A 27,603-nucleotide genomic window follows, 5' to 3' on the forward strand; every position below is an offset into this window, starting at 1 on the left:
TGAACTCCTGAGCTCAAATGACCCTCCTGCCTTGGCCTCCCAAAGTGCTGGGATCACAGATGTGAGCCACCACAGGTAGCCAAGAAGGCTTTCTCTGAGGAAGTGGGCCCTCACCAGACATCAAAGCTGCTCATGCCTTGATCTTGGACTTCACAGCCTCCAGAACTGTGAGAAATAAATGTGTGCTGTTTATAAGCCACCTGCAGACATGAAAGGCAGTAGGGAAGGTTAGGATTCTCCCCTTGTAGAGGGCTATTGCTATCCCTCAGACTCAGATAGAGCTTCTGCTGCAGGGTCGATTAATGTCAGATTCCTAGTCTGTTGAAGTGTGTGCGTAATTAACAACGAGTCAGAAGACCTTGCTAAATATTGACGCCCTGGGAACCTAGAACTTTTTCCTGCGTTACTGAGTATACCGCTGGCTGTTTTGATTCGGGTGCTCTATGTATGTCTGTGTGTGTGTGTGTGTGTGTGTGTGTGTGTGTAGGAAAGGGGTGTCTTTGTGAAGTTACAAGCTGAACTACTCAACAGTTATCCCCTACTATATCCTGTTTTTATATGCAAATCCCAAATTGAGGATGAAGCTTGGGGCAGGGGGATTTCGGTTGTCACCCTCTGGAACAAGATAGATCTTCTGCATTTATCATCCACTAGGAACTGGGGAGCAGAGAAGTGGGTGGAAGTGGGTGTCCCTGAGAGAAGGCCTGTACTAGGCTGTGTGGGCTGCCCGTAAGCAGGTACCGGAGACTGCGGGGCTCAAACAATGGACGTTTATTTTCTTCCAGTTCTGGAGGCTGGGACTTGGAGTATCTCAGGGTTGGTGTTTGGAAGCCTCTCTCCTTGGGTGTAGATGGCTGCTTTCTTTGTGTCTTCACATGGTCTCTATACATGTCTGTGTCCTGATCGCTTCTTTTTATAAGGATTCTAGTTACATCAAATTAGGGCCCACTCAGGTTACCTTACCAGCTTATCCCACGCATTTCACCTTAATTACCTTAATAGGGCCTCTTTAAATGCCCTATTCCAAATATATTCTGAGGTTCTGGGGTTTAGAACTCAATGTGTGAACTTTGGGGAGTGGGGACACATTTCAGTCCCTAACAAGGTCTGACCCCGGTTTTGTGTTTAAACACACATTACTGTGAGTATAGACTAGAGATGAGAATATCCCCATCTTTTCTTCACTAGGGACATGGGCATCACTCGCATTGCAGATGGTGTAAGTGATGAGAGGGCACAATGGAATGCCGCGGGTAAAGCGTGGCGACGCAGCCTCACCGACGCTCCCACTCTGAGGCCGGGCTGGCCTCGTCACCGGTGCCCTGCAGGCTGCGTGTCTTCTGGAAGGCAATGGAGTCTTTTTACCCTACCCACGTGGCCTGCGACAGCTGACTGATAACTGAGCTTGCTTCACTTCACAAACCTAGCTTTTGCTGACGACATCATTGCCTCTGAGATCGCGTGGGAGGGGATAGCCTCTCTGCCCTAGGCTGACCTGAGACTCGGTAGAGATGTTTTTTACAAGGACCGCTTTGCCCAGAGACATTCTGTAGGGATCCATATTTATCTCTAGGTACTCATCTACCTTGTATTTCAGTCCACCTCAGGGATTGTCTAATTCCTTCCTATGTGTATTCCGGCTTTACCTCCCGAGGTCGGGAGGAGGAACTGTTTTCTACAAAGGGTCTGGGTCTGCCAGGAATAGGGCAGATGAGAACATCAGGACTGTGGCTCTTGGCTTTTAAATTCTAGATTAAAAAAAAATCTTTTACAATGATTTACAGTGGTTTAAAAGATTATTCTCCTAAGTGGTTTGAGTTACTCGTGGGCAGGGCTTCTGGCCTCAACAGGATAGGCAATTTGGGCTGGATAATTCTGAGTTGTGAGGGCTGGCCTGTGAATTGTGGGTCCAGCAGCATCTCTGGTTTCCATGCACTAGATTCCAGTAGCACCCCCAAGATGTGCTCGTAAATTGCCAGATGACCCCTGGGGGAGTGACAGAGCCACCCCCAGGGAAGAAGCACTGGGCTAGTACATAATAAACATACACTCGATCTAACTTTTGGAACTATGTCGAATTTCAAAGTAAATGATCTGTTCTGTCCATTTTGATTCAAAAAATTGAAACACACCTTCAGGATGGTTTGGATGTTACAGCCAACTGCAGTCCACACATTCATTTCTCAGTTTGGGCTCTCTCTTCCTGTAGCCATCCATTTGCTATACAGATGCTTAAAGCACGTGATGGCCGATAGTAGGAAGATGTTAAGTATTATTTTCTTTTCTCTATTCATTTTTCCTTTCCTTCCTCTACCAGTTCCTCAGATTACAATAGATTTTCTAACCTGATGGTAATTTTGTAATTCTTGCTTTTGAAGTTTTGAGTTAATGGTATTTTCATGAATTCCAAGGATTGACCTAGACTACTTCTCCCTCTTTTTATAGACCTCGCTAATGTCAAATTGACTTGAAAACATGATTTATTCACTTTATGTCAGAGTCCTGATCAAGAGTAAGTGCAGATTATAAAGCAGTATGTTCCGGCCGGGCGCGGTGGCTCACACCTGTAATCCCAGCACTTTGGGAGGCCGAGGCCGGCGGATCGCCTGAAGTCGTGAGTTCAAGACCAGCCTGGCCAACATGGCAAAACCCCATCTTTACCAAAAGTACAAAAATTAGTCAGGCACAGTGGCTCACACCTGTAATCCAGCCACTTGGTAGGGTGAGGCAGGAGAATAGCTTAAAATGATGAGTCACAGATTGCAGTGAGCCGAGATTGTGCCACTGCACTGCAGCCCGGGTGACAGAGTGAGACTCTGTCTAAAAAAAAAAAAAAAAAAAAAAGTGTGCGCATGCGCACACACACACCCCCCCCCCCACACCCCAAAACAAAACAGTATATTCAATATGATTCCATTTTTACCTACACGGCCCCTGCCATAATAAATACACGTGTTCAGAGATATACTCAGGAAGTTATGTTCCGTCCTCGAATCCGTACCCTACATGGATCTCTTAATGAATCTGTTTCTTTTTGTTCATTTATAGCTAGCTTTCTAATTTTTCCTACAATAAGCATCTATTGCTTGTGGAATTGAAAAAGAAAAAAAGATGCTTGCAAAAGTTGTCCTCAAGCTCCCTGTGAAATCAGTACGAGATTCAGCCCGCACCCACTGGTGTTGTTAATGGTAACAAGAGTTGTATTGGAAATGATACTTATTTTTGGAAGACACAGGGACAACTGAATCACCCATAGTATTTTAGGGAAAAGAATGAAACAAGAAACCCCAAGTGAACAGGTGAAGATTTGCTAGGCAGATTTCTGTCTTGTACTGAACGTTTTTTGGGTCAAGACTAGATGCATGTGCATGAGCTCAGATGGAACTGTCCTGAGCTGTGGCGGGCTGAATTTAGCAGTGAGCTCAGGCTCAGGCCACTTAGCGTCATCCTGCAGAGAAGAATGACTGGTGTAGCCTGAGGCTTTGTATGCCTAGGAGACGTCCGGTAAGCACACAGCGCTCCTGGAGCATGCTGGGCTCGGGTGTCTCCCCGTGAGTCAACTCACAGGCAGGCTTGTGTCAGCCAGCACCTGTCAGTAATTGAAAGTACATGCTCACTGGTTAGTGTCCTTTTAGAAACCAAACTCAACTTCCTTCAGGGAAACAATTTGTGCTGATGGGTATAACTCCCTTCATCCTATGCACAGTAAGATGCTGTTAAGAGGGGGTGTCCGTTCGTGCCAGCCCTGTTTGTGAGAATGGTGGAGAGGGAATGAGGCGGATGGATGCAGCTGCTCAACCCTGAGTGCCCCGCGTGATCAACAATGTGGTTAGCACTGAGCTTTCATGGTTTAGAAGTAAGAGGGCAGGCTTGGGAGATGGACACATGACATTCTCCATCCAATTTCGATCATGTATTATGTGTAATACCTTAAATGTCTGGGTAAGTTATTTAACCCCCCAGAGCCTCAGCTCCCTCATCTCTAAAATGGACACAAAGTAGGCTTCCTCTTAGATTTGGTGTGAGCATAAAGATAGAACACACGTGAATAACAGCCTGGTATACAGCAGGTGTTCAATATTGCTTTCCCTCTGGTCAGTTTCCAAGTTCGTTGCTAACAGTAGGCACAGGCCAAGCATTCACAAAGGTTTTCTCGAAAGGAACTGATAGTAAATACTCTAGGTTTTGTGACCTAGGAAGCAAAATTAAGGATACTATGTACATTCTTACATAATAAAGAGAAAACATATTTCTACCAATTGTTATTGATTTAGGAATATAATAAAAATTGAGCACATTTTTTTTTCTTTTTTTTTTTTTTTTTTGAGACGGAGTTTTGCTCTTGTTACCCAGGCTGGAGTGCAATGGCGCGATCTCGGCTCACCGCAACCTCCGCCTCCTGGGTTCAGGCAATTCTCCTGCCTCAGCCTCCTGAGTAGCTGGGATTACAGGCACGCGCCACCATGCCCAGCCAATTTTTTGTAGTTTTTAGTAGAGACGGGGTTTCACCATGTTGACCAGGATGGTCTCGATCTCTTGATCTCGTGATCCACCCACCTCGGCCTCCCAAAGTGCTGGGATTACAGGCGTGAGCCACCGCACCCGGCCACATTTTTTTTTCTAACATAGAGTTACTGATGTAAATAAAAGAATCCTTTTCTGGGGAGATTGCGTTTTACTTAACTGAGGTTCAGAGTTAGAGTTCTATCAAATGGATTGCCAGTGTTCACCTGTACAAACCATTCTTAATTTTCAGGTCATGCAAGAACCGGTCATGAGCTGAATTTGGTCCACAGGCCACAGTCTGGAAATCTCTGCCATTGACTGCTTATTACTAACACCAATCTCTGCTTGCATTCTATCTGTAATCATTAATGGTGAGTAAATAATCTGAGATCATAACTGATGAATGAACTGTTAGAGAGTACCATCTGCAGAGGAGGTTGAAATAATTAAATAACTAAACAGGCACTCGGAAGCTGACAAAGTGCTTAGTCTTATTTGATTGAATAATTTTTTTTTTTTGAGACAGAGTCTCCCTCTGTCACTCAGTCTGGAGTGCAGTGGCATAATCTTGGCTCACTGCAACCTCCACCTTCCATGTTCAAGCGATTCTCCCACCTTAGCCTCCAGAGTAGCTGGGACTACAGGCATATGCCACCAGAGACCAGCTAATTTTTGTGTTTTTAGTAGAGACTGGGCTTCACCATATTGGTCAGGCTGGTCTCCAACTGCTGACCTCATGTGATCTGCCTGCCTTGGCCTCCCAAAGTGCTGGGTTTACAGATGTGAGCCACTGCGCCTGGCCGTGATCAAATAATTCTTTAAAGAGTATCTTTCTTTGTGGTGAAAATCTGGAAAACAGCAGGAAGAAATGATCAGGCCACACAATCCAACCACCTATGATGAGAGACCAAGCAGCGAATGATTATGAAAAGTCACTCAAACAGGTTCTTTCTGTGTTGAATCAAGTTAGAAATGGACATGCTTGTTTTTAGCGATCATGCAGCTAAAGGAGGGGTTAAGATTCGGCATGTAAGTATCAGAGGGTCCCCTCCTTTCACCCTTCCACCCACCGGATGGATAGGTCAGATTGATCTAGTTATAGGACCCTTAAACATTCGGATGAAAACAAGACCAAAAGAGGTCTTGGGGTTATTATGGGGTATATTCTTCACCCAAAGGTATTGCATTTTAGCAGAATGCTAGAGTAGGAATTATCCTGCTTAGAAGGCAGCAGAGTGGGTGTTAAGGGGAAGCAATGTGATGGGACATCTCTGATCACTGAGTTGGCAAGAAAGGAATATCCATATTTCTGAATATTTAAGAGATAGATATGGAAAAGGGTCAAAACACAAAGAGCGAGAAGGGACTAAGGTTTATGAGAAAGGGTCCAAGCAGGCAAGCTGGCTCTTTCCCATTCGTGTGGCAGAAAGCAGGGACCCCACGGCCACCCCTCATCTGAAATTCACTGAAAGCCTGTGGACATTTACAGAAGCTGCTGGGCCAGTGGTGCCGAAGCTGCTTAGGGCAAAGATTTGTAAATTTAAGAGTGTTGAATTGGGAAAGTGCTTACAACTCCTTGTAACGAAACCCTCCTTGGAAAAATAGTTGTTTTGAGGCAGAAATATTTTAAAATGTATTGTTTTAGCAGAAGGGCAATTTTTAGCCAAAGAACGTTTAGCAAATGAGCTTTGGCGGTGGGTTTAAAAATAGTTCTTTTCTGAGCTGATGCTGACACATCTTTTCCCCATTTTTGTGTTAAAAGAATACACAGCAAATGCATTTTCTCTTTGTTTAACAAGTTGGAATAAAATACATGATTTATATAAAGATAAATGTCAAGCAGAAAAACTGAAGTATACTTCCAAGCAAAATTTATTAGATGTCTATTCAAGAAAAACACAATGGCCTTTGCTTGTACGAATTCAAAGTCAATTCCTGGAAGCCAGGTATGAATATTTTTTTCTTTTAAAATCAGATACAGAGAGTAGAAACAGTAATTTTTCTTAAATATGACAGGCAACAGATATTGAAGTCTTTTCCCATAAATGGCATCAAAGATAATTATTCATTTATCAGCAAAGCTGCATGCACTTGATTTAATTTCAAACCCAAAGCCTTTAAAATATAAAGCTGGTTGTGAACTTGACAGAAATCAAGGTAGGCTACTCAAAGATGTTTCTTTACCTTATTCCTAATGAAATTCCTTTGTAATCAGTCTGTATATATGTACATTTCAGTTTGGCTTCTACGATCTTTTAACTTCATAGATTTTTGCATAAATGCTGTCTGACAGAATGACACTATCTAGGGGTGCTTGAGATCTGTGAGACAGGGAAAGGCTAATCAAGACCAAATCAGGAAACTTCCCTGTTTTCTCAGCAACTAAATAGTCTGTACAAAAAAAGAGCAAACATATGTACAAAATTCTAGAGGCTACGTACATTGTGAAAAGATCAATCACTGTCCAGGGGAGAAATGCCATAAAAAGTTTTATCTATAAGGTGCTCAAGATCCAAAGATGAATAGTTCTTATGCAAAGTCATAAGAAATACAAAGCTAGTTCTCGGAGTATGTGTAATTTAGGCACTGTGAACTATATTAAATCTTTCAGGTCCCAATATCATTTTGTAAATTTCTGCTTCAGGGCAGAAAATAAAACCTGAATGATTTAACATTGTTTCTAAAAAGTGCCTAATTTATTCCTAGGAAATATTTTACACACACCAGGAAAATCAGGCTCAACATATTCCTGTCCTCAAATGTAGCCAGGATTCTGAGTTCCATAGAAGAAAAATAATTATTATAGTAAAAATAATTGTATTAATCATAATCCTTGCTAAAACCAACCTTAATACTTGTGATGCTTCTGTACTCTATTTCTATAAAATAACGTGTGAGATTCTATTACATTTCCATAAAATGTACAACATATATGGATTATATGTTGTCATACAATCTCAAATGTTTATGTGTACACACAGTGAAATCTTACCTACTAGTATTGCTTACAGATACTTTCAAGTGTCTATGTTAGAATAATTCTTTGCACCTCTCACTAACACTGCTTTTACTTACATTTTTTTCAGATAAATAAAACACTAAGAGCTCACTGTTCATGATGCTGATCGTTACATTTTAATATAAAATAGCGATGCAATTTTACAACACAATAGTTTTCCCCTGTAGTCTAGCTCAGCCTCTTGTATTGTCATGGTTATTACCAAAGGCTCTTATTCATTTACTGTTTGCACTTCTAAAAAGTCCAAAAAAAAATTGCAGAAGAGGATTCCTATTTGAAAACTCACATTCAACCAACAAAATCGCACTCATCCAGATTAACTTTCCTCCTCTTGCTTTAAAGGCTGTAATCACTGTGCATGTTACAACATATATGTGCAGGCAAACAATTGCTAAAGTACAGCTACAGTTGTCATATGGTGTAAACCAAGACACGAGGCAAACTTGTGAGAAGAATATACACTGCCAAGCTAAGAATGTGAAAACGCAAACCACAGCATTTCCCAATCAACAATTTTCTGGTTGTCTTGGGGGGGAGAACATCGCCTGGGGAGAGACGTTGAAGCAGAGCCATGAGGCTGGAGAGCCTCCTGGAGATGCTTTTTTAATTTTTTTTCCTCAAGTATTTGACCATTTTTAAGTATCATGATTTTCTTTCTGATCCCACATTCTGACTGTCAAAGCTTAGGGCAGGAAGTAGGAATCCGCACTTTCACGGGGAGGCCAGCCTGCCATGTCGCCCCCAGGCTCACAGCAGCGGCAGTGACTCTGCTGGTGGTTTGCTGGCAGGTGGAGATGGCGACAGTGCGTTGGAAACCATAAGGCATGACAACGGGAGGCCCGCGGGGTGTCCGAGGCGCGGTGACGCAGGTGCATGGCTGAAAGGCGGCCTGCATAAGGAGGGAGAGTCATTCACAGCCTTTTGACGTAGTTTCCGGGGAAGGTACCAAAGAATTTGGTTCTTCTTGAGGTTCCTGAAAACAGAAGTGAGTAATGAAAGGTGGGTAACAACAGTATCAGTTCATACGCATGGGTTGAATACCTCGCATTTACAAGGCCCTGCGAAGAGACCAGGCCCAGAGGGGTTTGGAAGAGAAGGTAGGCAACTCACTTCAGCCCATAGCAGACACAATCAGCAGTTTTCGCTGGTTGCCTGTCGCTGTCACTGCCCCTCCAGCATAAATGATGCCCTGCCATCGCGTCCGCCTAAACAGAAATGCTCAGCCTCCCAATCTAAAGGCAAAGGAGGAACTCCTCCTCCTGCTGAAGAGGCCGGCGGAGGAACTCAGCCACGGAGGCTGCCACACAAGAGTGGCAGGTGAGGGATCAGGTGAGGCTCACAGGTGACAGGGTGAGTGGAAAATCCTAAGAGCAAGGCTTCTCAGGGGCCAGCAGCCTGCGCAACACGGGTGCGACATGAAGGCGTCATTGGCAGCACCCGGTCCCTGTCCAAACAGTTTCACCATCTCATAGATCATGCTCAGTGCCGCATCATTTATTTAAAAACAGCACTGCCAGAATCCTTCATCCAGCATACAATTAAAATTTTTCAACAGTTTACAAATCGTTAAAGAAGAAAAACGTTCAAGCACTACTTTTGTGTGGGAGTTCTATCGCTGAGCATGATATATAGTGTGTGTGTGTGTGTGTGTGTGTGTGTGTGTGTGTATATATATATGTAAAATTGCACTTTAGCTTCTAGGGTCCACGTGCAGATCATGCAGGATTGTTGCATAGGTACATACATGGCAATGTGGTTTGCTGCCTCTATCCCCCCATCATCTGTATCTGGCATTTCTCCCCATGTTATCCCTCCACAACCTCCCCACCCCCTGCTGTCCCTCCCCTAGTCCCCCACAACAGACCCAGTGTGTGATGCTCCCCTCCCTGTGTCCATGTGTTCTCATTGTTCAACACCCACCTATAAGTGAGAACATGTGGTGTCTGATTTTCTGTACCTGTGTCATTTTGTTGAGAATGATGGTTTCCAGATTCATACATATCCCTACAAAGGACACGAACTCATCGTTTTTTATGGCTTCATAGTATTCCATGATGTTTATGTGTCACATTTTCCCTGTCCAGACTATCATCGATGGGCATTTGCATTGGTTCCAGGTCTTGGCTATTGTAAACAGTGCCACAATGAACATACATGTGCATGTGTCTTTATAACAGAATGATTTATAATCCTTTGGCTATATACCCAGTAATGGGATTGCTGGGTCAAATGGAATTTCTATTTCTAGGTCCTTGAGGAATCGCCACACTGTCTTCCACAATGGTTGAACTAATTTACACTCCCACCAACAGTGTAAAAGTGTTCCTATTTCTCCACATCCTCTCCAGCATCTGTTGTCTACAGATTTTTTAACGATTGCCATTCTAACTGGCATGAGATGGTATCTCAATGTAGTTTTGATTTGCATTTCTCTAATGACCAGTGATGATGAGCATTTCTTCATATGTTTGTTGGCCTCATGTATGTCTTCTTTTGAGAAGTGTCTGTTCATATCCTTCACCCACTTTTAAAAGGGTTTGTTAGTTTTTTTCTTGTAAATATGTTTTAGTTCTTTGTAGATTCTGGATATTAGCCCTTTGTCAGATGGGTAGATTGCAAAAATTTTTTCCCATTCCATTGGTTGCCAGTTCACGTTAATGATTGTTTCTTTTGCTGTACAGAAGCTGTGGAGTTTGATTAGGTCCCATTTGTCTATTTTGGCTTTTGTTGCCAATGCTTTTGGTGTTTTGGTCATGAAGTCCTTGCCTCTGCCTATGTCTTGAATGGTTTTGCCTAGGTTTTCTTCTAAGGTTTTTACGGTGCTAGGTCTTATGTTTAAGTGTTTAATTCATCTGGAGTTAATTTTAGTGTAAGGTGTCAGGAAGAGGTCCAGTTTCTGCTTTCTGCACATGGCCAGCCAGTTTTCCCAACACCATTTATTAAACAGGGAATCCTTTCCCCATTTCTTCTTTTTGTCAGGTTTGTCAAAGACCGGATGGTTGTAGATGTGTGGTGTTGTCTCTGAGGCCTGTGTTCTGTTCCATTGGTCCATATCTCTGTTTTGGTACCAGTACCATGCTGTTGTGATGACTGTAGCCTTGTAGCATAGTTTGAAGTCAGGTAGCATGATGCCTCCAGCTTTGTTCTTTTTGCTTAAAATTGTCTTGGCAATGCGGGCTCTCTTTTGGCCCATATGGAGTTTAAGGTGGTTTTTTCCAGTCCTGTGAAGAGGCTCTTAGGTAGCTTGATGGAGATAGCATTGAATCCATAAATTACTTTGGGCAGTATGGCCATTTTGACAATATTGATTCTTCCTAACCATGAGCATGGAACGTTTTTCCATCTGTTTGTGTCCTCTCTTATTTCCTTGAGCAGTGATTTGTAGTTCTCCTTGAAGAGGTCCTTTTACATCCTTTGTTAGTTGTATTCCCAGGTATTTTATTCTCTTTGCAGCAATTGTGAATGGGAGTTCCCTCTTGATTTGGTTCTCTTTAAGTCTGTTATTGTTGTATAGTAATGCTTGTGATTTCTGCACATTGATTTTGTATCCTGAGACTTTGCTGAAGTTGCTTATCAGTTTCAGGAGATTTTTGGCTGAAATGATGGGGTCTTCTAGATATACAATCATGTTGTCTGCAAATAGAGACAATTTGACTTCCTCCTTTCCTAACTGAATACACTTTATTTCTTTTTCTTGCCTGATTGCTCTGGCTAGAACTTCCAATACTATGTTGAATAGGAGTGGTGAGAGAGGGCAGCCTTGTCTAGTGCCAGATTTCAAAGGGAATGCTTCCAGTATTTGCCCATTCGTTATGATACTGGCTGTGGGTTTGTCGTAAATAGCTTTTATTATTTTGAGATACGTTCCATCAATACCTAGTTTATTGAGGGTTTTTAGCATAAAGGCTGTTGAATATTGTCAAAGGCCTCCTCTGCATCTATTGAGTTAATCATGTGGTTTTTGTCTTTGGTTCTTTTTATGTGGTGAATTACGTTTATAGACTTGAATATGCTGAACTGGCCTTGCATCCCTGAGATGAAGCCTACTTGATTGTGTAGGTTTTTGTTGTGCTGTTGCAATCTGTTTGCCAGGATTTCATTGAAGATTTTTTTGTCTATGTTCATCATGGATATTGGCCTGAAGTTTTCTTTTTTGGTTGAATCTCTGCTGGGTTTTGGCATCAGGATGATGTTGGTCTCATAAAATGATTTGGGAAGGATTCCCTCTTTTTGGATTGTTTGCAATAGTTTCAGAAGGAGTGGTACCAGCTCCTCTTTGTATGTCTGATAGAATTTGGCTGTGAACCCATCTGGACCTGGGCTTTCTTTGGGTGGTAGGCTCTTAATTGCTGCCTCAACTTTAGCCCTTGTTGTTGGTCTATTCAGGGTTTCAACTTCTTCCTGGTTTAGGAGGGTGCAAGTGTCCAAGAATTTATCCATTTCTTCCACGTTTACTGGTTTATGTGCATAGAGCTGTTTGTAGTAATCTCTGATGGTGGTTTGTAGTTCTGTGGAATTGGTGGTGATATCCTCTTTATCAATTTTTATTGCATCTATTTGATTCTTCTCTCTTTTCTTATTTATTAATGTGGCTAGTGGTCTATTTTGTTGATCTTCTCAAAAAACCAGATACCGGATTTATTGAATTTTTGAAGGGTTTTTTGTGTCTCTATCTCATTCAGTTCTGCTCTGATCTTAGTTATTTTTTGTCTTCTCCTAGCTTTTGAGTTCTTTTGATCTTGCTCCTCTTTTGATGATAGGGTGTCAATTTTAGATCTTTCCTTGCTTCTCATGTGGGCATTTATTCCTATAAATTTTCCTCTAGACTCTGCTTTAAATATGTCTCAGAGATTCTGGTGTGTTGTTTCTTCGTTCTTGATGGCTTTGAAGAACATCTTTATTTCTGCCTTCATTTCATTGTTTATCCAGTCAACATTCAATAGCCAGTTGTTCCGTTTCCATGAAGTTGTGGGGTTCTGAGTTAGTTTCTTAATCCTGAGTTCTAATTTGGTCTGAGAGAATGTTTGGTATGATTTACATTCTTTTGCATTTGCTGAGGAGTGATTTACTTCCAATTATGTGGTCAATTTTAGGGTAGGTGTGATGTGGTGTTGAGAAGAATGTATATTCTGTGGATTTGGGGTGGAGAGTTCTGTAAATGTCTATTAGGTTTGCTTGGTCCAGATTTCAGTTCAAGTCCTGAATATCCTTGTTAATTTTGTCTCATTGATCTGTCTAATATTGACAGTGGAGTGTTAAAGTCTCCCACTATTATTGTATGGGAGTCTAAGTCTCTGTGTTAGGTCATTAAGAACTTGCTTTATGTATCTGGGTGCTCCTGTATTGGGTGCGTATATATTTAGGATCATTAGCTCTTCTTGTTGCATTGATCCTTTTACCATTATGTAATGCCCTTCTTTGCCCATTTTGATCTTTGTTGGTTTAAAGACTATTTTTCAGAGACTAGGATTGAAACTCCTGTTTTTATTTGCTCTCCATTTGCTTGGTAAATCTTCCTCCATCCCTTTATTTTGAGCCTATATGTGTCCTTGCATGTGAGATGGGTTTTGACTTTTTATCCAATTCGCCAGTCTGTGTCTTTTGATTGGGGCATTTTGCCCATTTACATTTAAGGTTAATATTATGTGTGTATTTGATCCTGCCATTTTGATGCTAGCTGGTTGTTTTGCCCATTAGTTGATGCAGTTTCTTCATTGTGTCGATGGTCTTTACAATTTGGTACATTTTTGGAGTGGCTGGTACTGGTTGTTCCCTTCTATGTTTAGTGCTTCTTTCAGCAACTCTTGTAAGGCAGGTCTAGTGGTGATGAAATCTCTGTGCAATTGCTTGTTCATAAAGGATTTTATTTCTCCTTCACTTACGAAGCTTAGTTTGGCTGGATATGAAATTCTCGGTTGAAAGTTCTTTTTTTTAAGGATGTTGAATATTAGCTCCCACTCTCTTCTGGCTTGTAGGGTTTCTGCTGTGAGATCCACTGTGAGTCTGATGGGCTTCCCTTTGTGGGTAACCCGACCTTTCCCTCTGGCTGCCCTTAGCATTTTCTCCTTCATTTCAACCCTGGTGAATCAGATGATTATGTGCCTTCGGATTGCTCTTCTTGAGGAATAGCTTTGTGGTGTTCTCTTTATTTCCTGGACTTGAATATTGGCCTGCCTTGCTAGGTTTGGGAAGTTCTCCTGGATATCCTGAAGAGTGTTTTCCGGTTTGGATTCATTCTCTCCATCACATTCAGGTACACCTATCAAATGTAGATTAGGTCTTTTCACATAATCCTGTATTTCTTGGAGGCTTTGTTCATTTTTTTCACTCTTTTTTCTCTAATCTTGCCTTCTCGTTTTATTTCATTGAGTTGGTCTTCAATCTCTGCTATCCTTTCTTCTGCTTGGTCAATTCTGCTATTGAAACTTGTGTATGCTTCATGAAGTTCTTGTGTTGAGTTTTTTAGCTCCAATCAATTCATTCATATTATTTTAAGCTGTTTATTGTTGTTAGCATTTCATCAAATCTTTTTTCAAGGTTCTTAGTTTCTTTGCATTGGGTTAGAACATGTTCTTTTAGCTCACAGAAGTTTCTTATTACCCACTTTCTGAAGCCCATTTCTGTCATTTCATCAGACTCATTCTCCATCCATCTTTGATCCCTAGCTGGTGAGGAGTTGTGATCCCTTTGTGGAGGAGAGGCATTTCAGTTTTGGGTGTTTTCATCCTTTTGCCCTGGTTTCTTCCCATCTTTGTGGATTTATCTACCTTTGGTCTTTGTAGTTGGTGACTTTCAGATGGGTTCTCTGAGTGGACGTCCTTTTTGTTGATGATGAAGTTATTTCTTTCTGTTTCTTAGTTTTCCTTCTAACAGTCAGGCCCCTCTGCTGTAGGAATGCTGGAGGTCCACTTCAGACCCTGCTTGCCTGGGGATCACCTGCAGTGGCTGCAGAACAGTAAGGGTTGCTACCAGTTTCTTCTTCTGTTATCTTTGTCCTGGGAGGACACCCAGCAGATGTTAGCCTGAGCTCTCCTTTATGGCGTGTCTCTTTGCATATACAGGGGTCAGAGAGCTACTTGAGGAGATAATCTGTCCCTTATAGGAGCTCAAGTGCTGAGCTGTGAGCTCTGTTGTTCTGTTCAGAGCTGCTGGGCAGGTACGTTTAGGTCTGCTGCCGTGGAACTCATAACCACCTTTTTTCCCAGGTGCTCTGTCCTGGGAAGGTGGGGCTTTATTTTTAAGGTCCTGTAGTGCTGCTGCCTTTTTTCAGAGATGACCTGCATGGCAAGGAGGTAGCCTAGTCACAGTCTGCCAACAGAGGCGCTGCTGAGCTGCCGTGGGCTCTGCCCAGCTGCTATGTGAACTTGCTTGCAGTTTTGTTTATAGACGTATAGTTAGAACTGCCTTGGTAATGGCGGTCTGCCTCAGTAATGGCGGACTGTCTCTGTAATGGCGGACTGCCTCTGTAATGGCAGACTGCCTTGGTAATGGCGGATATCCTTCCCCCTCCCAGAGCTGGACTGTCCGGGGTCCAGCTGCACTTGCTGCGAAACTCGTAATCCAGAGCATTTCAGATTGCTGGTGTTTGTTGGGGTGGGACCCCCGAGCCAGACCACCTGACTCCCTGTTTTCAGCCCCCTCTTTTTCAGTTGAATCCATGGCTCTGTCTCCTGGGCGTTCCAGGCACCAGTTGAAACAGCTGCCCAGGTTTGTGTGAGTTTTTGTGTGGAGACCTGCTGCGCCAGCTGAAACAGCTGTGCCGGAAACTTGTGGCACTTCTCAGCCCCAGGAATCTCCTGGTCTGTGGGCGGTAAAAACTTGTTGGGAAATGTGGTGGTCACTCAACCTCTGTGTTGTTCTCACCGGGAACTGCACTCCAGAGCTGTTCCTATTTGGCCATCTTGGATCCCTGACCACTGGGCATGATTTCTAACATGGTGTATTTTTTAGCCACATGCACAAATGGCTGTCATCATTATGATCACCCCTGGTTTCAAATAACATAATTCCTTGGAAACTTCATGTAAAAGTTGGTCCGCTAAATTCTTCTTTAGGCAGTGTAGATGGAGTGGATGGGGTCTCTCAAACTTCATCTCTCCCCTATATCCTGGCCCTTATTGCCTTGGTTGGATGACTGTTTTTCTTTCTCCTTGGCTAGGCAAGCCATTTTACATTTTGTCGTCATCGTCATCGTCTTTTTGAGACAGAGTCTCGCTCTGTTGCCAAGCTGGAGTACATTGTGCGATCTCCACTCACTGCCTCCCAGGTTCAAGTGATTCTCCTGCCTCAGCCTCCCGAGTGGCTGGGATAACAGGCACCTGTAACCATCCCAAGCTAATTTTTGTATTTTTATTAGAGAAGGGGTTTCACCATTTTGGCCAGGATGGTCTCGAACTCCTGGCCTCAGGTAATCCACCTGCCTCGGCCACCCAAAGTGCTGGGATTACAGCTGTGAGCCACTGTACTTGGCCTTTTCTTCTTTTTTTTAATGGACATAAAATCAGAGGCTTGTGGCTGCAACATGGGCTCAATTCTTTCATGATTTTGCCACCGATGGATGTCTAGAGTGAGCCCTCCTCTCCTCTCACCTTTCCCCTCTGTGTCCCAACGTAAAATACTTTTGTCTACAAATGTTTTCTCAGAAGACCTCTCATTTTTTTTTTAGGATGGTAAAAATAAAATTGCCTTTTAAGTGGGAAGAATGGAACTTCTCTCCACTTCCAACGTAAATTAAAGCTAAGGTGAGTCACTGAACTTTTAGGGATCTACATGAGAGCTAAGAAATGAGGGAGCTGTTCACTGAATCTTGCTCCCTCTGAAATTAGATTCTCACTGTGGACAACTAACATTTTCCACAGAACTGAGCATTGATATTTCTCTTCTGGGGACTGTTTGTTGTTGTTGTTCTTAGATCTCAATCTGTCCTGGTTTCTGCTATTTAAAGAAATTTTCTTCTCTGAGTTGAGTTGGAAATAAAGCTAGCAGAAAATCACACATAGCTGACACAGTGAATACTAAACCGTATTAAAAATGCAATAGCTGGAGACGGATCCAAGATGGCCGATTAGGAACAGCTCAGGATTGCAGCTCCCAGTGAAAGCATGGAGGGTGAGTGGATGCCGCATTTCCAGACAGACTTTTATTTCCCACAGACCGGGAGATTCCCAGGCGGAGGAGCCCCACGGGTTGCCAGCACAGCTGTTTTGGCCAGCACGGCTGTTTTGTCTGGCACGGCTGTTTTGGCCCACACGGCTGGTCTCCGCACAAAATACATGGATCTGGGTGCCGTTTTAGCTGGCGATTGGAGCTCCTGGGAGACAGAGTCGCCCATTCAACTGATAAAAAGGGGACTGAAACAGGGAGCCAGGCCAGGAGATTCCCAGGCAAAAAAAGTACCACGAATCTCAGCGTGGCCGTTTCAGCAGGTGCAGTGGGTCACCTTATAGGAAATCATACAGATCCTGGCGCATTTTCAACAGGTGACTGGGACACCTGGGAGACAGAGGAGTCACCTGTTCAACTAAAAAAAAGGGGGGGGGCTGTGTTCTGAGGCAGGGAGCCAGGTGATCAGACTCGGCTGGTCACACCCCCACAAAAAAAACCCCGCAATCTGAAATGCTCTGGATTGAGAGTTTCACAGCAAGCACAGCTGAACCCAGGATGGTCCAGCTCTGTGGAGGAGGGGCGTCCACCATTACCAAGGCAGCCCACCACTACGGAGGTCATCTGCCATTGCTGAGGCAGCTCGCCATTACAGAGAGAGTCCACCATTACAGAGAGAGTTTGCCATTACAGAGGTGGGCCGCCATTGCTGAGGCAGTTCTAACTACACCCATATAAACAGGACTGCAGGGAAGTTCACACAGCAGCTGGGCAGAGCCCACAGCAGCTCAGCAAAGCCTCCGCAGGCAGACAGTGACTAGGCTGCCTCCTTGCTGGGCAGGGCAGCCCTGAAAAAAGGCAGCAACATGACAGAAAACTTATAAATAAAGCCCTAACTTCCTGGGACAGAGCACCTGGGAAAAAAAAGGGGGGGTTTATGAGTTCTGCAGCAGCAGACTTAAATTCAGAGCTTGCCCGGCAGCTCTGAATGAACAATGGACCTCACAGCTCAGCACTTGAGCTGCTATAGCACTTGAGCTCTTATAAAGGACAGACCGTCTCCTCAAGCAGCTCCCTGGCCCTCGTATATCCAGAGTCACCTCATAAAGGAGAGCTCAGACTGACATCTGGCAGGTATCCTTCTGGGACAAAGATAGCAGAAGAAGAAACTGGCAGCAACCCTTACTGTTCTGCAGCTGCTGCAGGTGATTCCCAGGTAAGCAGGGACTGGAGTGGACCTCAGCAGTCCTACAGCAGAGGGGCCTGAATGTTAGAAGGAAAACTAAGAAACAGAGTTAACTTCATCATCAACAAACTGAACGTCCACTCAGAGACCCAATCTGAAAGTCAACAATTGCAAAGACGAAAGGTGGATAAATCCACAAATGTGGGAAGAAACCAGTGCAAAAAGGATGAAAACACCTGAAACCAGAATGCCTCTCCTACAAGGGATCACAACTCCTCACCAGCAAGAGAACAAGGTTGGATGAAGAATGAGTGTGATGAATTGACAGAAACAGGCTTCAGAAGGTGGGTAATAAGTAAATTCTGTGCACTAAAAGAACATGTTCTAACCCAGTGCAAAGAAACTAAGAACCTTGAAAAAAGATTTAACGAAATGCTAATGAGAATAAACAACTTAGGGAGGAATATAAGTGAATTGATGGAGCTGAAAAACAAAACATGAGAACTTCGCGAATAAAACACAAGTTTCAACAGCCGAATTCACCAGGCAGAAGAAAGGCTATCAGAGGTCAAACATCAACTCAATGAAATTAAACAAGAAGGCAAGATTAAAGAAAAAAGGGTAAAAAGGAATGAACAAAGTCTCCAAGAAATATGGGACTATGTGAAAAGACATAATCTATGCTTGATGGGTGTACCTGACTGTGACGAAGAGAATGAATCCAAGCTGGAAAATACTCTTCAGGATATTATCCAGGAAAACTTACCCAACCTAGCAAGGCAGGCCAATATTCAAGTCCAGGAAATAAAGAGAACACCACAAAGATATTCCTCAAAAAGAGCAACCTGAAGGCACATAATTGTCTGATTCACCAGGGTTGAAATGAAGGAGAAAATGCTAAGGGAAGCCAGAGAGAAAGGTCGGGTTACCCACAAAGGGAAGCCCATCAGACTCACAGTGGATCTCTCAGCAGAAACTCTACAAGACAGAAGAGAGTGGGGGGGCCAATATTCAACATCCTTAAAGAAAAGAACTTTCAACCCAGAATTTCACATCCAGCCAAACTAAGCTTCATAAGTGAAGGAGAAATAAAATCCTTTACGAACAAGCAAGTACTCAGAGATTTCATCACCACCAGGCCTGCTTTACAAGAGCTCCTGAAATAAGTACTAAACATAGAAGGGAACAACCAGTACCAGCCACTCCAAATACATACCAAATGGTAAAGAGCATCAACACAATGAAGAAACTACATCAACTAACGGGTAAAACAACCAGCTAGCATCAAAATGGCAGGATCAAATTCACACATAACAATTTTAACCCTAAATGTAAATGGACTAAATGCCCCAATCAAAAGACACAGACTGGCAAATTGGATAAAAAGCCAAAACCCATCAGTGCGCTGTATCCAGGAAACCCATCTCACATGCAAGGATACACAAAGGCTCAAAATAAAGGGATGGAGGAAGATTTACCAAGCAAATGGAGAGAGAGAGAGAGAGAAAAAAAAAGCAGGAGTTGCAATTCTCGCCTCTGATAAAATAGATTTTAAACCAACAAAGATCAAAAGAGACAAAGAAGGACATTACATAATGGTAAAATAATCAATGCAACAAGAAGATCTAATGATCCTAAATATATACACACCCAATACAGGAGCACCCAGATACATAAGGCAAGTTCTTAATGACTTACAAAGAGACTTAGACTCCCACAAAATAACAGTGGGAGACTTTAACACCCATTGTCAATATTAGATCAATGAGACAGAAAATTCACGAGGATACCCAGGACTTGAACTCAGACCTCAACCATTTACAGAACTCTCCACCCCACGCAGAATATACATTCTTCTCAGCACCACATCACACCTACTCTAAAATTGACCACATAATTGGAAGTAAATCACTCCTCAGCAAATGCAAAAGAATGGAAATCATAACAAACAGTCTCTCAGACCATAGTGAAGTTAGACCTCAGAATTCAGAAACTAACTCAGAACTGCACAGCTTCATGGAAACGGAACAACTGGCTCTTGAATGTTGACTGGATAAACAATGAAATGAAAGCAGAAACAAAGATGTTCTTCGAAACCAACGAGAATGAAGACACAGCATACCAGAATCTCTGGGACACATTTAAAGCAGTGTCTAGAGGAAAATATATAGCAATAAATGCCCACATGAGAAGCAAGGAAAGATCAAAATCGACACCCTATAGTCAAAATTGAAAGAGCTAGAGGAGCAAGATCAAAAAAACTCAAAACCTAGCAGAAGACAAGAAATAACTAAGATCAGAGCAGAACTGAAGGAGAGAGAGACATAAAAAAAACCTTTCAAAAAATAAATAAATGCAGGAGCTGTCTTTTTGAAAAGATCAACAAAATAGACCACTAGGCAGATTAATAGAAAAGAGAGAATAATCAAATAGATGCAATAAAAAATGATAAAGGGGATATCACCACAGTTTCCACAGAAATACAAACCATCATCAGAGATTATTACAAACAACTCTATGCTTATAAACTAGTAAACCTGGAAGAAATGGATAAATTCCTGGACACTTGCATCCTCCCAAGCCTAAACCAGGAAGCAGTAGAAACCCTGAATAGACCAATAACAAGGACAGAAGTTGAGGCAGGAATTAAGAGCCTAGGTCCAGACAGGTTCATAGCCGAATTCTACCAGACATACAAAGAGGAGCTGGTACCATTCCTTCTGAAACTATTCCAAACAATCCAAAAAGAGGGAATCCTTCCCAAATCATTTTATGAGACCAACATCATCCTGATACCAAAACCCAGCAGAGATTCAACCAAAAAAGAAAACTTCAGGCCAATATCCATGATAAACGTAGATGCAAAAACCTTCAATAAAATACTGGCAAACAGATTGCAACAGCACAACAAAAAGCTTATCCACCATAATCAAGTAGGATTCATCCCAGGGATGCAAGGCTGGTTCAACATAAGCAAGTCTATAAAAGTAATTCACCACATAAACAGAACCAAAGACAAAAACCACATGGTTATCTCAATTGATACAGAGAAGGCCTTTGACAAAATTCAACAGCCCTTTATGCTAAAAACCCTCAATAAACTAGGTATTGATGAAACATATCTCAAAATAATAAAAGCTATTTATAACAAACCAACAGCCAATATCATACTGAACTGTCAAATACTGGAAGCATTCCCTTTGAAATCTGGCACTAGACAAGGATGCCCTCTCTCACCACTCCTATTCAATATAGTACTAGAAGTTCTAGCCAGAGCAAGCAGACAAGAAAAAGAAATAAAGGGTATTCAAATAGGAAAGGAGGAAGTCAAATTGTCTCTATTTGCAGATGACATGATTGTATATCTAGAAGACCCCATCATCTCAGCCAAAAATCTCCTGAAACTGATAAGCAACTTCAGCAAAGCCTCAGGATACAAAATCAATGTGCAAAAATCACAAGCATTCCTATACACCAATAACAGACTTAAAGAGAGCCAAATCAAGAACGAACTCCCATTCACAATTGCTGCAAAGAGAATATAAAATACCTGGAAATACAACTAACAAAGGATGTAAAAGGACCTCTTCAAGGAGAACTACAAATCACTGCTCAAGGAAATAAGAGAGGACACAAACAGATGGAAAACAATTCCATGCTCATGGTTAGGAAGAATCAATATTGTCAAAATGGCCATACTGCACAAAGTAATTTACAGATTTAATGCTATCCCATCAAGCTACCTATGGTCCTCTTCACAGGACTGGAAAAAACCACCTTAAACTCCATATGGGCCAAAAGAGAGCCCGCATTGCCAAGACAATTTTAAGCAAAAAGAGCAAAACTGGAGGCATCATGCTAACTGACTTCAAACTATACTACAAGGCTACAGTCATCAAAACAGCATGGTACTGGTACCAAAACAGAGATATAGACCAACGGAACAGAATAGAGGCCTCAGAGGCAACACCACACATCTACAACCATCCGGTCTTTGACAAACCTGACAAAAACCAGCAATGGGGAAAGGAAATGTTTAATAAATGGTGTTGGGAAAACTGGCTGGCCATGTGCAGAAAGCAGAACTAGACCCCTTCCTGACACCTTACACTAAAATTAACTCCAGATGGATTAAAGACTTAAACATAAGATCTAACACCATAAAAACCCTAGAAGAAAATCTAGGCAAAACCATTCAGGACATAGTCATAGGCAAGGACTTCATGACCAAAACACCAAAAGCATTGGCAACAAAAGCCAAAATAGACAAATGGGACCTAATCAAACTCCACAGCTTCTGCACAGCAAAAGAAACAATCATTAGAGTGAATTGGCCACCAATAGAATGGGAAAAAATTTTTGCAGTCTACCCATCTGACAAAGGGCTAATATCCAGAATCTACAAAGAACTAAAACAGATTTACAAGAAAAAAATAAGCCCATTCAAAAGTAGGCGAAGGATATGAACAAACACTTTACAAAAGAAGACATACATGAGGCCAACAAACATGAAAAAATGCTCATCACCACTGATCATTAGAGAAATGCAAATCAAAACTACATTCAGATACCATCTCACACCAGTTAGAATGGCAATCATTAAAAAATCTGTAGACAACAGATGCTGGAGAGGATGTGGAGAAATAGGAACACTTTTACATTGTTGGTGGGAGTAAAGTTAGTTCAACCATTGTGGAAGACAGTGGCGATTCCTCAAGGACCTAGAAATAGAAATTCCATTTGACCCAGCAATGCCATTACTGGGTATATATCCAAAGGATTATAAATGGTTCTACTATAAAGACACATGCACACAAATGTTCATTGCAGCATTGTTTACAATAGCAAAGACCTGGAACCAACCCAAATGCACATTTATGATAGACTGGACAGGGAAAATGTGGCACATATACACCATAGAATACTATGAAGCCATAAAAAACGATGAGTTTGTGTCCTTTGTAGGGACATGGATGAATCTGGAAACCATCATTCTCAGCAAACTGACACAAGAACAGAAAATCAAACACCGCATGTTCTCACTCATAGGCGGGTGTTGAGCAATGAGAACACATGGACACAGGGAGGAGAGCATCACACACTGGGTTCTTTCGGGGGGAAATAGGGGAGGGACAGCGGGGGGGGGGGAGTTGGGGAGAAATAGCATGGGGAGAAATGCCAGATATAGGTGATGGGGAGGAAGACAGCAAATCACACTGCCATGTGTGTACCTATGCAACAATCTTGCATGTTCTTCACATGTACCCCAAAACCTAAAAGGCAATAAAAAAAAATGCAATAGCCTTGGGATTACATGGTGCATATGAACGTCTGAAAGATGAAGGACATGAATTCAAAGGAAGCTTGGCTATCACAGCAAACCATGCAAGTGAGCAAACTCAAGCAAATCACAAAATAGCCAAATGTCTCTGAAGAAAAAGCGCACATACCCACAAACCAGCCATCATCACACTTTTCCATCACATCAATGACGTCACTTTCTCTGAGTTCCAGCTCATCTTCGTTCCTAGGAGTATAGTTATATAGAGCCTGAAACCTTAAACAGGACAAAGGAATGTGTTTATAAAAGTCTTGACAGCTTTGTGAAATATAGAAGATAGAAGAATATTCATTCTACCTTTAACATTCCTATTCTTAACAATATGAACAATATTATATTGGGTGGCACATGTCTGGTAAACATGTAAATAGCAATATTTAGACCTTCACAGGCGTTAGACCACTCTAACAACCGTTTGAAACTCACGAGGAATGTTCATGAGAATTGTAACACTCATAAATTGGATTAAAATATTTTAACATTTATAAGTCAGACCTGCATTTCAATTGTCCAACCATCTAAGGTCTGTCATTCAGACATTCAATAATAGTACAAAATATAAAATAAGTGATATTTGCATTATTTAACCGTTTAAAAACAAGAAGGAATCACAATTTTGGCTAGCCATAATCAGAAGCAAACAGTTGCAGCTTGAGAATTGAATTTTCCAAGATTCTAAATTGAAACAAAGTGTCTCAGACACGTCTTTTAAATTACTATATGTGAATTACTCTACAAAGGACAATCATTTTTTTTACCAAGAGGAATTCTTTAAATCAGTTTAATAGTTTTGTTCCGTGTTTTCTGAGGATGCAGTATTGGAACATTTGATGTAATTAGCCTATGAAGTTGAATAGATGTATTCTATGTGCCGTTATTACTGAGACAATTTCAAACAGATTATGGACATAAGTCTCTGCTTCAAATGAGTCCTGGAGAAATTGTATTTTAAAATTCTCTCTTGAAATGATTTTATATAAAAAAGAATTATTAATAGAATGCTACCATTTTCCTTTCCCTGCCTGAATTCTTTGACAGCATATACTGTGGTAACATTGATCAATAATGCATTCAGACGCTGAATTTGTGGTAAGAAAATAGCATACATTACAATAAATAGTAACATGGATTAGTATCTTTGGAAAATGAAGGCAGAAATTACTGTAGCTGAGAAGGTGAAGAAGAATTTAACATGGAATTAACACGAAAACTTCTTCATAATAGTACTAAAATATTACCAGTACTGTGAGGGGGATTTTTAAAAATTAGGAATTTGTTTCTACTGCTTTTTGTAACAGTCATGTTATTCTGCTAATATGAGAAAATAATAACTACATTCTAAGATATTTTAGATTTTTTAATGGAAACTTAAAAAAGTTCACAATCTTGACTACTGCTCTGGAACCAGAACGATTTATTTTTAATTACTTTATGAGTCAGAAAATCATTTTGGTAGAACAAAACTATCCTTTGCACTCAAATCTAATGATAGCAGCAGTGACCCACTGGCTTCGCCTGTTCATCCACCACTTGGATTGGGGGAACTGGATAGAGTCGGCTTCAAGGATTCTAGGAAAGAGGTGAGAAGAAGGGGTGCCTAACACCATTCCCTAGAAAACATGGTTTTCCCTGCCCTGGCACCAAAGCCTGAAATTTCAACATTAGAGGTTTCTTCCCTGTTAAAACTTCATCCTTCCAGTAAACCTTATAGCCACTTACATTCTTTTGAGCATGGGCTTCTGAGGCCTTTTCTTGAGAGAGGGGTTTGTGATTATGGGGAAGGACAGAGAAAGGCAGCTAGCATCCCAGAGCAGTGGCCAAAAAGACAGGGAGCTGTGGCGTACACAAACACACCTGATTTGGATGTTTGCATGCGGGCAGCTTTAGTAGAGGGAGTCAATTCATCTTGTTGTTTGTGTTAAGAATTTGATTTGGAGGCTGCTCAAGTGAAGGGGTGATACCTTTTGTCTATCTCTGGGGGAAAGTTCATGGTCGTTTTTCCAATTTCACATTTGAGAGAGAGTGGTCATTCCTGGGCTGCTGTTCTGGTGGGTATATACAGCACCTCTCACTTTGGGAAAACTGATTCTTTTATTGAGATTCTCCGGCTTGAACCCTGCCCAGGCTCATCTCCAGCCAATCATGGAGACCAGTTACCCAAGGCTGCCAGCCCCAGCTGCTGGAAAGAATCTCAAGGTCTCAGAGCTAACGCAACAAGATTGGCACAGACTCCTTCATTTTTGTGGGATGAAAGCCAACATGTCTGTCCAAATTTATTTACCATTCTGGTTTAATTAGGCCACAAAAACAAAAACAAAACAAAACCGAACCCAAGGAGTTTTATGGAAACATAAACACACCTTCAGGAAATCCTCCTGCCTCTGCCGGCTTTCAAAGTCAGTGCTGTGTGACAGGAAATGGAGTCGAATCACAGTTTTAAAAAACGCTGTCCTGAGATGTGTTGGTGAGATGAATGATGATGGTGTGGTAAGGATGCCTCCAAAAGAAATGTGTCTCTTAATCAGGAAATGCTGAGCCCAACTGGAGGCCCTCTCTGTAACTTGCACTTTTTCTAGCATACATTTCACGAAAACCCTGAATTGCAGTCACAAAATATTATGTTCCTACTTTTGCTCAAAACTTATTTTTAGGCCGGGCGCGGTGGCTCACGCTTGTAATCCCAGCACTTTGGGAGGCCGAGGCGGGTGGATCACAAGGTCAAGAGATCGAGACCATCCTGGCCCACATGGTGAAACCCCGCCTCTACTAAAAATACAAATAAATTAGCTGGGCATGGTGGCGCATGCCTGTAGTCCCAGCTACTCAGGAGGCTGAGGCAGGAGAATTGCCTGAACCCAGGAGGTGGAGGTTGCGGTGAGCCGAGATTGCGCCATTGCACTCCAGCCTGGGTAACAAGAGCGAAACTCCGTCTCAGAAGAAAAAAAAAACATTTTTAAATGAAAGCAACTAAGCAACACCCTAAAATCTCGAATTCAGGCTATAATCAAATATACATTTAATAAACAATGTTTTATAATATACAAATCAGGACTTTGAAAATGTAACCTTTCATTCATAAACACTTTAAAAGCTGTTTGATATAATATATTGGTAATGCAATAAACCTAAGCAGCCCTTAAATTTATTTTTTATAATGTGATCTTATCCTCGTTTGGGTAAATAAGAGAACAAACAAAAACTTTAGAATTATAAGTCATTTTTAGTGTTTTCCAATTAAGCAAACTTTTTTTTTTTTTTTTTTTTTTTTTTTTTTGAGGCAGGGTGTTGCTCTGTTTCCCAGGCTGGAGTGCAGTGCCATAATCATGGCTCATTATAGCCTTAACCTCCCTGGGTCAAGTGATCCTCCCACCTCAGCCTACTGAGGAGCTGGGACTACAGCTGCATGCCATCACACCTAATATTTTGTTTTTATTTCTGTAGAGATGGCGTTTAGCTATGTTGCCCAGGCTGGTCTTGAACTCCTGGGCCCTGGCCTCCTGAAGTGCTGGGGTTACGGACATGAGTGACTGCACCTAGCCTTAAGTGAGATTCTAAATGATTATCACTTGTAACCTGTTCTTTCCAAAGTACAGACTTGCCCTCACCAATAACACCTTTCTGGCTGTACTCCGTGAGAAACAGTCTCGACTGCAGATTCTTTTTGCTGAGTTTCAGGTCTGTGGGGAGCAAGGAAGGACTTGATGGTAACAAAGGCACCAGGCCACCTCCAGGACCTCCCACAAGGAGGAGGCTTTGGTTAGCCTGTTCTGCTCCAGGCCAGCAGAGTGAGGGCAGTGGGTCAGGATCCCCAGCATGTGCTACATGTGCTGGATGAAGTTTAGGTCCATGAGTGAGCCTTCCCAGGGTCTCATGCTTGACTCTCAGTGTGGGCAGTAGCCAACAGGAAGTTGATAACTCCTGAACATCTCTCTGGGACAAAATGGGCCCGAAAAAGAAACACACAGAGAGAATCTTCAAGACAACTTGTGACACCTTCAGGCTGACTTAACTCATGTATCAGAAAGGAGAGGAAATTTGAAAGGAAAGTTTGAAAAGGCATTTTCCTGGTGCTGTGGAAGTAACAGCATGTAACTGAGTAACAGTGTGTTAATACTGCCATTTTCAAATGACTCTTCTAAGCATATAACTTTGGAATTACATTATTAACATCACGTTAGGTCTTTTTTACATTTAGGTCCTCTTTTACTGTCTCCCAGAGGGGTGAAAACAAGGCTAGACCATTTTCTATAAGCCCTTGTTACACAGCCAGCAAAGCAGAGAGGGAGACAGAATTATCCATCTTAGGAATCACTGAAGCATTGGAAAGTTTTCCTATGATTCAATTAAAATCTTCTCAGAGAACTATGGGTTCTTTTAAAAATAGATTTCTGATCACTGTCATAAAAGAGACTACTGCAATTTCTTGTAATTCAGGAGGCCTCATGTTAG

General features: G+C 42.0%; 1 protein-coding gene and 1 long non-coding RNA gene across 43 annotated transcripts in view; one reads left to right on the plus strand and one right to left on the minus strand.

Annotated features, from left to right (window-relative positions):
- Positions 1 to 6,360: 6,360 nt before the first annotated feature.
- Positions 6,361 to 27,603, minus strand: part of SORBS2 (sorbin and SH3 domain containing 2) — a 390,878-nt gene continuing 369,635 nt past the window's right edge. For all 42 annotated transcript variants that reach the window (XM_037730851.1, XM_037730866.1, XM_037730874.1 and 39 more), the window contains 2 exons: positions 23,264 to 23,370; positions 6,361 to 8,498 (listed from right to left, as the gene is read on the minus strand). In XM_037730851.1, the coding sequence (XP_037586779.1) occupies positions 8,437 to 8,498; positions 23,264 to 23,370 (169 nt within the window). In that variant the 3' untranslated portion in view covers positions 6,361 to 8,436. The remainder of the gene's footprint in view (positions 8,499 to 23,263; positions 23,371 to 27,603) is intronic.
- Positions 8,447 to 26,469, plus strand: LOC119468005. The gene is made up of 3 exons (XR_005196643.1): positions 8,447 to 8,524; positions 16,191 to 16,266; positions 26,436 to 26,469. It is a non-coding gene; the product is annotated as an uncharacterized LOC119468005 (long non-coding RNA).

Source organism: Cebus imitator, unplaced genomic scaffold (assembly GCF_001604975.1).
Source record: "Cebus imitator isolate Cc_AM_T3 unplaced genomic scaffold, Cebus_imitator-1.0 Scaffold365, whole genome shotgun sequence".
Classification (NCBI taxonomy): Eukaryota; Metazoa; Chordata; class Mammalia; order Primates; family Cebidae; genus Cebus; species Cebus imitator.